Source organism: Macrobrachium nipponense, chromosome 28 (assembly GCF_015104395.2).
Source record: "Macrobrachium nipponense isolate FS-2020 chromosome 28, ASM1510439v2, whole genome shotgun sequence".
Lineage (NCBI taxonomy): Eukaryota > Metazoa > Arthropoda > Malacostraca > Decapoda > Palaemonidae > Macrobrachium > Macrobrachium nipponense.
Window position 1 is genome coordinate 60086960 of NC_087217.1, and position 11519 is coordinate 60098478.

General features: G+C 37.1%; 1 protein-coding gene across 1 annotated transcript in view; it reads left to right on the top strand.

Moving 5' to 3' along the window:
• LOC135201788 (U-scoloptoxin(01)-Cw1a-like) overlaps positions 1-10901 on the top strand; it is a 15493-nt gene extending 4592 nt beyond the window's left edge. Inside the window, exon 2 of the mRNA XM_064231044.1 lies at positions 9203-10901. Coding sequence (XP_064087114.1) covers positions 9203-9367 — 165 coding nt within the window. The 3' untranslated portion in view covers positions 9368-10901. The remainder of the gene's footprint in view (positions 1-9202) is intronic.
• Positions 10902-11519: the final 618 nt, after the last annotated feature.

Sequence of the window (11519 nt, forward strand, 5' to 3'; positions counted from 1 at the left end):
AAACGTGCAATTCCTTAATTGCTAGTAGAATCTAACCTTGAGCTTTACCAAAATGAATTTCATTACGCCCTTTCCGTGTTAGTTTTTCGAACGGAGTGTGAGACAATACTCAACAATGAAAAATCTTAATGTTATTTCAAGACTAGTAACAAATGTCTAATGAGCCTGATTTAACGGCTTTCAACTCGGTCTAAGAACGGATGAAATTTCAGGGACCCACCAACACTATCGTATAGTTACCCATTACAAAATTACAGAAAACGTAAGTAGGGGATTGTTCAGATTAATCATAGAAAATGTTACATTATGGGTAGCTCTCTTATTCTCAACGTTCGCATAGAGCACAGAAAGCAAAGGCAAGGGTTGATTTAGTTTCGTGAGTTGCCGCGAGAAAAATGATGGGTGTACGCTTCTCTGAATGCAATCTCTTTCTTATCGCTGGTGACTCGGTAAAGGCAAGTTTGCCTTCACCTTTTACCTACTTTCACGTACAAATAAACAAACGTAGAACACCCTTTAGGTCTCACATTACAATACCAACGAAACCATCGATGTTTACAGTAATGTAACGTTGTAATTCCTGCCCCTCCCCCCTCTCTCTCTCTGATATTTTCGATGTATAAGAATATAAATAAGATGTACAGATCAAGCTTCGATAACTATAACTCCTCGGAAGTTCCATGGCTATCTGATTCTAACATTTCAGACATTTAGAGTTTCTTAACTGTAAACCAGTCACTACAACCATTGATTTGTTACCTCACAGAATTAAGGAGGCATTATACGTGCGCTTTTATTCGGTATCCTTTAGCATCTTTCTGCCAATCTTTGTACCAAATAGCAAAAATAACATTTCATATTTATGGAAAATCGAATGTGTATTGGTTCATCGCAGTAGTGAAGCACATACGATTCCTAGAAAACTTAATTTCTGTCACTGGTTTGGGCATTTAATATGCAACGCTACATTATAGTTAATAGGAATACAGCAATCAATATTTGGCTCAGGTCATTTAAACATGAACGTGGGAGCAAGTTGTTTTAATCGGTCTGTCATTTGATTATGTATATTTTAAATATAGCACCTTTTCAACCTTTCTCCATCTTTGGCGAGGTGGGTTTGGGTTTTCGTTACCTTTTGTATGGCCCCATTACGTGGTTGCGATGACCGTACTTGCTTCAAAGGGCCATTTCATGTTAATGAATCATTCAATCTCATGACCATTTTCTTGCCGAGAGATGAGCTTTATTTGGATAATCATGCAGAACTGCTCCTTAGTATCAGAAATGGATCAGTAACTAAGCATTATTGGCTTAGTAACAGGAATAAAATCAATAAACATCAGTGGCTTATCGCGGCAGAGTTCCGGCAGAGACTGAGTTTTATTTAGAAAGTCAAGCAGGTCTGCTTCTTTGTAACATAAATAAATAAATAAATAAATAAATAAATAAATAAATAAATAAATAAATAAAAAACCTTGACTTATTTGCAGCAAGGAATTTCGGAAGTAACCTTCGATCAGATCCCGTGGAAGCGTGCCCAGCTGTAGGCAATCCCTTCAGGGCAAGTTAAATCGCCAATAAGCAAGATGTAAACCTTCTTCAGAACAAATTACTTTCAAGTACGACTACGTGGTGGTCTATAATTATTGTCTGAGAACAGAAGTTTTACTGTGCATGACCACAACAACCAGTCTAAAAAAAGAAAAAAGAAAAAAATGCACACTGTCGAAGAGCTATTAATTAGGGTCAGTCAGCAATCAACTTTGCGTAGATAACCGCCTCGTGGACATCGTAGTATACATAGTACCTTCTCGTAATTCATTGCAGTCACGTTTCTTTGGCCATCTTCAGCAATTAACCAAGGAGCCGTAATAGATAGGGATTTGCCACGAAAATTGTACGTAGGTGTACACTAGCGATGAAGGTGAGAGAACGCATTTTAATGAAGTGATGCACTGAACCTTGAACCCAGATAATAACAATTTCTACTTCTCGTTAGAATTCAGTTGAAATGTCGCCATCCTATTAGGGATGCATATTTTTGTATAAGCTTAGTTCCAAAATCCTTTTACGCGAACTGCAACTTACGATTCCACTCCACGTTTATAATCAGCTGATCTCTGCACGGTTGACGTGTTATTTGCACTCATCAAATTTCATTATAGTTTTGAAAAAATGCACCTTCCCTATGAAATTATGGTCGATTTAAGTTTTAGTCGACTGGGTAATGAATTCGACTCGTATCAAATGACAACGTGGTTTTGATCGGATAACAAGTTGCGACTCAATTATCGGTTAACTGCAAAGTAAGATTTCAAATTGCTTGCAAAAAAAAGTATCCTACAACCCTCGCACCAGATGATTGCACGTTGCACCTGACAGTGATGAAACAATAAGTGGCCTTCAGAGAAGAACAATAAAGCATTTAATTTTCACCCTTTATTTTTTTCATTAATAAATGTGATGCAATTGATCATCTTGACCTTTGTGGAAATTGTCATTTATTCCCACCAGAAAAATAACATGAATATAATAATTCATACGACGATATAATAGATTGAGGTTTCGATCAGTACTTTAGACTTTGCAATTTTCATTTTGTCTGACAATCCTGCCATTTCATACTTGTATTCCTTGATCTGTCCATTACTGCTAAAGTTTTCTTTTTGGAAGCTGCCCATAAATATACTTCAGATAGCAAATTGCAGTTGTTTACCACACATTCACTTCCCTAACGCTTGCTGTCGTTTTAAGTAAAACCAAAAAACTCCTCTCTCTCTCTCACTCTCTCTCTCTCTCTCTCTCTCTCTCTCTCTCTCTCTCTCTCTCTCTCTCTCTCTCTACAATGCCGTTTATCATTTTATTTTATTTTTCATACCACTGTTGCACAATTTCTTTATTTTCTTCCTACCATCCAAATAAAATCTATTATTAAAAAGACAGACACTATCAAAAATTCTCATACATGAAAATAATATACAGTTCCTCCACAAAGACAAGTACACCAAAATTCCGAGGAACTCAACTAGAGTGAGAAAATGGAGTGAGAACTGATCACACAAGAGAGACTTTTAACCTCATTAGACGTCACAACTCAGCAATGGAATTAGACTAATCGACTTGAACAGGCGCTCAATGTCGCCGCGGGAAAATTACACACAACTGAGTACATAATTACACGGAATGCACATCAGAAGGAAGGCAGAAGTCTCACAGTTAAGGTTTTTGTCTCTCAGGTATTTCCCTCACTAACGTAAATTATATGATCTCGCTCTTCTCTTCTCTTCTCTAGTCAATCTCACTTAATTTATGCTTCGTATTTTACAGTTAATTTTTGCATTTGCGCTTTGGGATATTGCTAATTTTTTCCCCTCTGAAATTAATGAACTATCTCACTGTTTATACTTCCTGCTATATATTACACTTGCAATAAAAGTGATCTTAAAAGTAGAACCTAACTCTCTCTCTCTCTCTCTCTCTCTCTCTCTCTCTCTCTCTCTCTCTCTCTCTCTTCTATAACTGCACCTCCCCTTCGCAAATGAAGACACTGCAGGTCTCATGTGTATTCCGGAGAACATCTGGTTAGCATGAAGGCCGCTAAATCGTCAGTAAACCGGAAGGGGTCTCCAAGGGCTGAAGATGGACTTAAGCCATCATTAAAGAGAAGAGCAGACAGTAATTTCGACGTTAGGAAAAAAAATCCGCAAGGGGTAAGGTAACGTTAATTGTAGCCAATCCGAGCGAAGTGCTCATCCAAGTTCATCTCCTTTGGAACTAGTTATTCTTGCTGTGGGAACTGAATTGATCCTTTGGGACTATTCCCTCTTGTTGTTGGAATTGAATTGAATATTTAATTCAAAGGCCAAGCACAGGGACCTACGAAGTCATTCAGTGCTGAAACGGAAACTGACAGTAAAATAAGAAAAAAATTGAAAGATGTGACAGGAGGAAATCCTCAAAGCAGTTGCACTGTGAATCAATTGTTAGGAGAGGTGGAAAGTAAGACGGAAGAAAGCGAATACGAGAGGTGGTATAACAAAATAAGTAGTGCCTATAATGCATCGCATGAGGTTCACTGACGGCACTAACCCCCTTGCTGTCGGAAGGATCGTGTAAATTGCAAACCAATTTGATCGGGTGGGTCGCACCTAGGTACGTCTTGGACAGCTGAAGATATTAAGAGGTCAGTCTAATCACAATCTAGTTAAAAAAAAACTAACTAACTAACATGAAACCAACTCAGTCTTTAAGCTGTAGGTCACAATGGAAGGGCGCTCGTTTAAAACGAATAAAAAAAAGCAAAATATGGATTCGAAAGCCTACCACATACGCCTACAGATTCACATAACGACATCTTTAAGAAGAGGAAGGCTTCGGGCAGTCATCCATCAAAATCATTTGATGAGGCCGTGCGTTCACTTACAGCGTCGCTTTCGCGTTATTCCGGGAAAAGCGCAACAAAAGGTCAACTTGCGCAATGAGAGTCTCATCTGCATGTTAATGTGGCTACCAGGCTGACTTTTACTTTACGTTGTTGTACTATTTGGACTTTCTTCTATTTCTTCGAAGGTTGAGCATTTGGAGAGATTTTATAGAAATATTTTTTATATATCCCTCTTATAATGTAACGATAAATTTTCTTCTGTTTCCATAATTATTGAAAGGCGTGCTTTATTTAATTGCATTACTACAATAATTTTCAGTTTTGTTTTCATCTGAAAAATTATCTTTGATCATCTTTAGAAATATCTGGTTTCGAATCTGTAAAACTGTCAACAATTCAGCATCAATAACAACCATAACGAGTCCAAAGGATAATCACCCAGTACCGTGAAGTCAGCTCTAACCCCCTCCCTACTACCCACCTCAAACCCCGTTCCCAACCCCGTAAAAAAAGATAGAATCACCATAAAGTCAGGGACATAGGACCAGGAACACACAAACTATAATATAAATGGGAGCCCGAGGGTAAGGTGAAGGAGAAGCACCTCCGGAAAGGGGGGAGGGGGAGGGGAAGAAGGAAGGGAAGAGTATCCCCCGGGGAACTACGATAACGGTGCGAGGTCGTAGGAAAAGTCAAGGTCGAAGATGCGACAGTAAAATGTGGTGAGAGACAATTTAAAGTGTGTGAACCGATTACCATTATGGATGATTGCGGCTGACGGAGAAGAGAGAGAGAGAGAGAGAGAGAGAGAGAGAGAGAGAGAGAGAGAGAGAGAATATGTACTGGATACATATGGCATACACTCAATACACTCACACACTACATACATACAAACGCATATATATGTTTGTGCGCGTGATGTGTGTGAACTTAACATGTAAGCTAATGCTCTCTTATACAGTGAAAACATTATGTAACGACCATGTAGACAAAACGCACAACTCCGCTGCAAAATTGGTTTAATTCTTTATCATTGAGGTCTTTGTTTCCATCGTACTATATTTATAATTGTAGGCACCGTCACATTTTATTCATAGGGATGCATGAGTATATGAGGTGAAGAGGTGATGGCCTCCACTCACCTGGGTGATGGCTCCCCCGACGAGCGCATCTTCCCAACCCGTTAATTGATCCTCTGAAGGTTGTTCGTAAACATCGGTGCCTTCTTCGGAGCGTCTTCATTTTTCATCGTGTTACATCTACGTAACAAATAATTTTTTTCTTAATTGCTTTTTATTAACGCGAATTTTGTAAGTACAGAAGAGCTATTATAATCGTAAATTAAAGTCGTTATTTCAAGAAATCAATCGAATTCATGGACATTTCATTTAGTTTGGTGTTATGTGAAACTCAATCCCAATTCCGTCTTCTTTACATAAAACTTGGAAGGGCCACTATGGCAATAAACCTTCACTCATTGTTAACCTTTAGGGGAGAGTACTTGCGAGGAGTTCCGTGCTTTGCGTGCTTGCTTGAGGGATGTCATGCATGCATAATGAAAGGTGGAAAGCTTTGGGAGAAAATATAAATCCTGATGTCATTACCCTAAAGATCACTGAAGGTTAAAAAAAAAATCGAAAAATGGTCCATCAGTTCCCTCATACACTGAGCCGTTAAATCTCGGACGCATGAATTGTGAAACCATAAAAAATGCCATGAGAATTTTGTTATGTTATTTCTTAGGGAAAAGGTAAAACGACGACCTTATCATCGGGTTGTTTTGCCTTGGTAAATAAAGCAAAGCTCTCGACTGGCAGGAAGATACAAGATCACTAACGATTTCCCTTTATGAATTCACGAGTCATTCCCCCTGTCATTTGATTTATTTAAGATTCCCAAGACCTTTTCGTCCTAAAAAAAGAAATCATGCTGTGCTTGGCATTGGGTAAGTCACGGAGCTTGCTTTCAGAAGGGTCGTAAAATTTAATGTCCCTTTTTTTATTTTCAAACATTTACTTCGGGTCATCTTCGCCTTCTCGTTTCACAATTCGTTTTGAACTCTTCAGACGCATTCGTAACGTTCACTGAACTTTGTGAAAACTTCCTCTTCGTTTATATTACGATTTTATCTTTATTGTTAGTTTTTTATTCTATAAAAGAAGATCCTTTATTAGGAAAGTAGTAGCCTAAATATTCTGAATCTACGTTCCTCAGATAAAATTCTGAAAAGACGTTCCTTTTTGCTATGTCTAAATATATATTATATATATATATATATATATATATATATATATATATATATATATATATATATATATATATATATAGTTTTGATAAGATGCGAAGTTTCAATTATTATTGTTCGGGTGATTTCGATGCCTTAGACAATGATCTTACGAGGGATGTGTTTGAAATTTATATAAAACTCATTTTATATATATATATATATATATAATATATAATTATCTATATATATATATATAATAATATATTATATATATATATATATATATATATGTATATATATATATATATATATATATATATATATATATATATATATATATAGATACACGTGTGTGTGTGTCTGCATACATGCATACTTTATTTATATGCATTTCAAACACATTCTCCATGATAATTATTTATTTTTTGCGTCATGTCAAAGCCAGAGGATAAACTACCAAATATATCAGCGAAAAGTAAAATAGCTAAACAAAGATAAAGGAACTTTAAACGATCAACGACTTTGCATAAATTTTTATGATCTCTCCACTACCTTTTTCAAGAGCTTGTAAATCCATTATGCAACGGAAAAGAGTAGTTTTTAACCATCTAAACATCATTGTTGTTTGATTAAGCCGGCGGTATGCCAGCACGGGCTCTTGCTCCTAAAATGCTCTTCTGGTTAACATACCTTACGTCAGTTATGTCCTCGATTCGTCGTCATTTTGCTACTCGTAATCGAAAAGTAGATATGTCGTTCGTAAATTTGAGTGAGGTCGAACCTCCGAGATGAGTTACGTGGCAGTATTAAATACTGCATGCTTTTTCTCTACTGCAACATCATATGGATGTGTACTATTATACCTTGGTAATCAAGTTGTTTTTAAGTACTTATGGCTCAGAGATCTTGAATTTATCAAAGAAACAGCTGTGCAATAGAGTGCCACGCTGGATCTGATCACATCCTCGTTATATAATGATAACTAAACAAATCACACCACAACGATGCAATTAAATGAAAGTAAAATGCCATGGATTTTACCATTTCGCTCAAAATAAAAAAAGATAAAAACAGAGAAAGGACGGACCAAGCGCCTATTCGTCCTTCGAATACTGTAATCGTGTAAAGAGAATATTTGTGTTCCTCAGGATGCGTATTCTTTAAACATTCATTTTTTGCGATTTCACCACTTGTGGCATCCGGCCAACTCCTCCCGACCGCCAACTATCTGTCACCCGAAGCTTTATTTAAAATAACAAAAATAACAAAAATTCTATTTCAGACATCCCTTTCACTCGCCTTTCATGGTCGCTATTCTGGCAATGTCATAACGCAATTGCCGCTCGCCACCGTCGTCATCTTCCTTTCTCGGCTCCTCTGCCAACATTCTACATTCTTTTCTCTTTTCTCAAACATCCGAGACGACCTCCACATCATTCTTTCACACCTCCGCGAAGGTCATGTTTGGTATAATCATGCGGCCTCAGCGTAAACAACTTCGCTGACATGTCCGTTGTTGCTCCTTATCTCTTTCAATTTCGTTGGAGTTGTAACGATGATGACGTAGATTGATGAAAACTAAAAATGCTATTGAGCTATTCATCTCCTGCCTCATTCTCTACGAGAAATTTGGACCCAAAGTCCTCCAATTTGACAGTTGGGTTGCTACGACCTTACCCCGATTTTCGCCTTTCCTTCTGGTTATAATTCGTTTATTAGGAACGGATGCGATTAGGCGAGAAAAGAAATAAAACGGCATCATTCTGCAGACAAAAGTAATAGCCAGAAATAAATTACTCCCTTTGCACCGAACCTTGGTACTGGTTCCAAACGGAGACTTTTCCACTTCTACTTTCATCGAGTATCTGAATACTTGAAGCTTCCTGTCGATTTACCGCCGAAGCGATTATGTTTTTCGATTACAGGTTTATAAAATTGCTTCAAGCCATTACTATTGGCCGATCGTGACTCAGAGATGAAATATGGAAAGAAATTTCTTGGCACTGTGTTCGAGTGGGCAAGGAAAATTATCACTCTTTTGGCAAATATGTGTAATTGGCATGATTAAAACTCCGTTCCTGTATACATTTTTACATAAATATCCGATTTCACCATTTTTTTCATGCTGTTTCTAGATTTTGTCATTTCCAATAAATAGTTTTTGTCAGGATTTCTGAATTGTTGTACTTAAGTTCTTGATTTTTCATCCCTTGAATGTTACTAACTTTACTTTGTTTTCACTGATTTCATTGATAAAACTATTGATAAGATAAACAATGAATATTTTAAGAGGAATTTAAGGACCTGAGCCTAATTTTGAATTTTCCATATTATTGCCCTTGATATTACTTATCATAATCATTACTCTTCCCCTGTTATCTTAATGACTACCAAAGCTAAACCTTTGGTAGTCAATCAGTTAATCGAGTATTAGAATTTTTATGGCGTCTTTTTTGGTAGTATTAACACAAATGACAGGAAGGTAAAATAATGGATAATTCATTTCCATATGTCCCATTTTGAGTCATAAATGAACGTACGACCGCCTTTCAAACAGTTTATCACTGACATTTCTCTTTTCTCCCCAGATCATCGAGACAGCCCACTTTTCCTTCGTCTGCGGAAACCAGACCATCTTCGACCAGGAGACGCTGACCTGCAACCACCCCGCCTTCGCCTTCCCCTGCGACCAAGCGCCCACTTTGTATGACCTCAAGAACGCCGAATTCGGACGCCTCAACGAGAATTTCTGAGATAATCGTCAAATTTAATAGGCCAATAGGTTATTTTTCCCCAGGATTTTTTTCTTTTTCTTTTTTTGCCGAGTTCGTTTGGTTAATGGTGAGGGGTTTTGGCAAATTTTGGCAAAGCAGACCGCGTTGATGAAGTCTACAGCAAAGACTTTTTCATTATTTTTTCCTTAAGCAGCAGTTCCAGGAATCAATGAAAATACATTCCGCACGATGAAACCGAACCTTTGCTGCCTTCAAGTGAAGCCAAAAATAAAGGCTGTACGGTTCAAATATAAGTAATCAAAATTATAGCACTCCTTCAATATGTTCTACAAGTTTAAACATCCTCAAGTTCATACTTCCCCCAACCCAAAGTATCAAATTTGGCGACCACAGAATAAGCGTTTCGAGCGGACAAAACAAAGCAAATGTATCTACCGGGCTTTCTTTTCTTCTGCCCTGTTCTTTTACCATCCCTCCTATACTTTTCTACACAAGTGTCCCACCGCTAGGCAAGACAAGTAGCTTGCTTGAGAAAACAAAACACACCCCACACATCATTCTACTTTCTCTTCCCTTCAAGGCACAAAATAAACTCTAGAATTACATTGAAACCAACTAAGCTTAAAACTCGCATACAACCCTCGTCCCTCCTTTACGCTCCAAAGAAAGCACAATTTCCAGAAGTATTTAAGAAATGGATTAATCTTCATGAAATGTTTCAAAGCTTTCATTGACTTGTATAACGTCTGCGAAATTTTCGTCGGGCCAGAAATCGTTAAAAACAAAATTATTATTTTTTATTTTCCAGTTCAAATAATTCACATACATTAGCAGTCCTTTCTTATCGATTTTCACATCACTTCTGTCACTTCCCAATAGCCACATTACCAGTAAATTACCCAGTCCTCGATTCACTGCACTGGTTATTAATAAACTTAGTCTCTCTTAATTCTTCTCTACTGTTTTCTGCTCGTTTACATCTGCTTATTAAAAATGTTTTTAAGCATTAGTCGATCCACTTTCATTATATTAGAAACAAAACTTCTACATTTTTCTGTTTTCTGGTTTTTTACAGACTGCAATCTTGAAGTTCTACTCTAATTACTGTTAAATTCATATTTTATTCAACGTACAGGAATATGAATATGTGTGTGTTTATTATCTGCGGCAATAAATAGAATATACAATATCAGGAAAATAACTGTCAAAAACTGTAAAAAAAGGAATCGGAATAGTCAGGCGGGAACCTGATATGATAAAAAAAATATCATAAACAAACTAAATATTTCATCAAACCCAAACTGCTGCTCAGGATATCTCTACGCAAAGAAAGACAAAAGCAAAAAAGTCAGGAATTCCCACCCGGGAAAAATATGAGGTAAAACAAACACCAAGAAAGAAAGTCTGAAAAATGAAGCCACAACCTTTCCCAGTTTTACGACACTTCACGCCATTTACGACTGCTGGCAATTGCTCTTGGTAATCGCAGGTCTCTACTCCACCCACAACCATCCAAATGAACAATTTTGAGAGGGAAGAAAAGAAAAAATAATGATGAAACGTACTCGCCGTCGCGTCTGCTGACACGACCTTCCTTACGTCAAAGATATTTGTCAAAATATTGCGTCTAAATGGCTCGTCGATGTGGTTTATGTACAGCCTCATTGATATTGAAGGTTTGTGAAACGGATTCTGTGATTGTAAAGTTTCTGAGAGGATAATCTTCTGTCATTCTAATTTAGGTACTGTCTTCCCGTCTGGTCTAACCTGTTATGTGACCTTCGTTTTACACACACACACACACACCATGTATATGCTTATACACACACACACACACACACACACACACACACACATATATATATATATATATATATATATATTATATATTATATTATATATATTATATATATGTATGTGTGTGTGTGTGCGTGTGTGCTTATAACATTCATATCGCATAAGTAAATGACCACTCACTAACTATATGCTTGTCAAAAAGTCTGCCATTTCTCCCTCGCATTTCATCCCAAAGAAATAGCATTTTGAAAAATTCGTGAGGCAGTAAATTCCGAATTCAATAAGCCTTCTCTCTCTGAGCAAAACCGAGACGCACGTCTTAAATTTCCACGGCCTTCGAAAAATGTTTTCCACGCAACAAACATCATTTGTA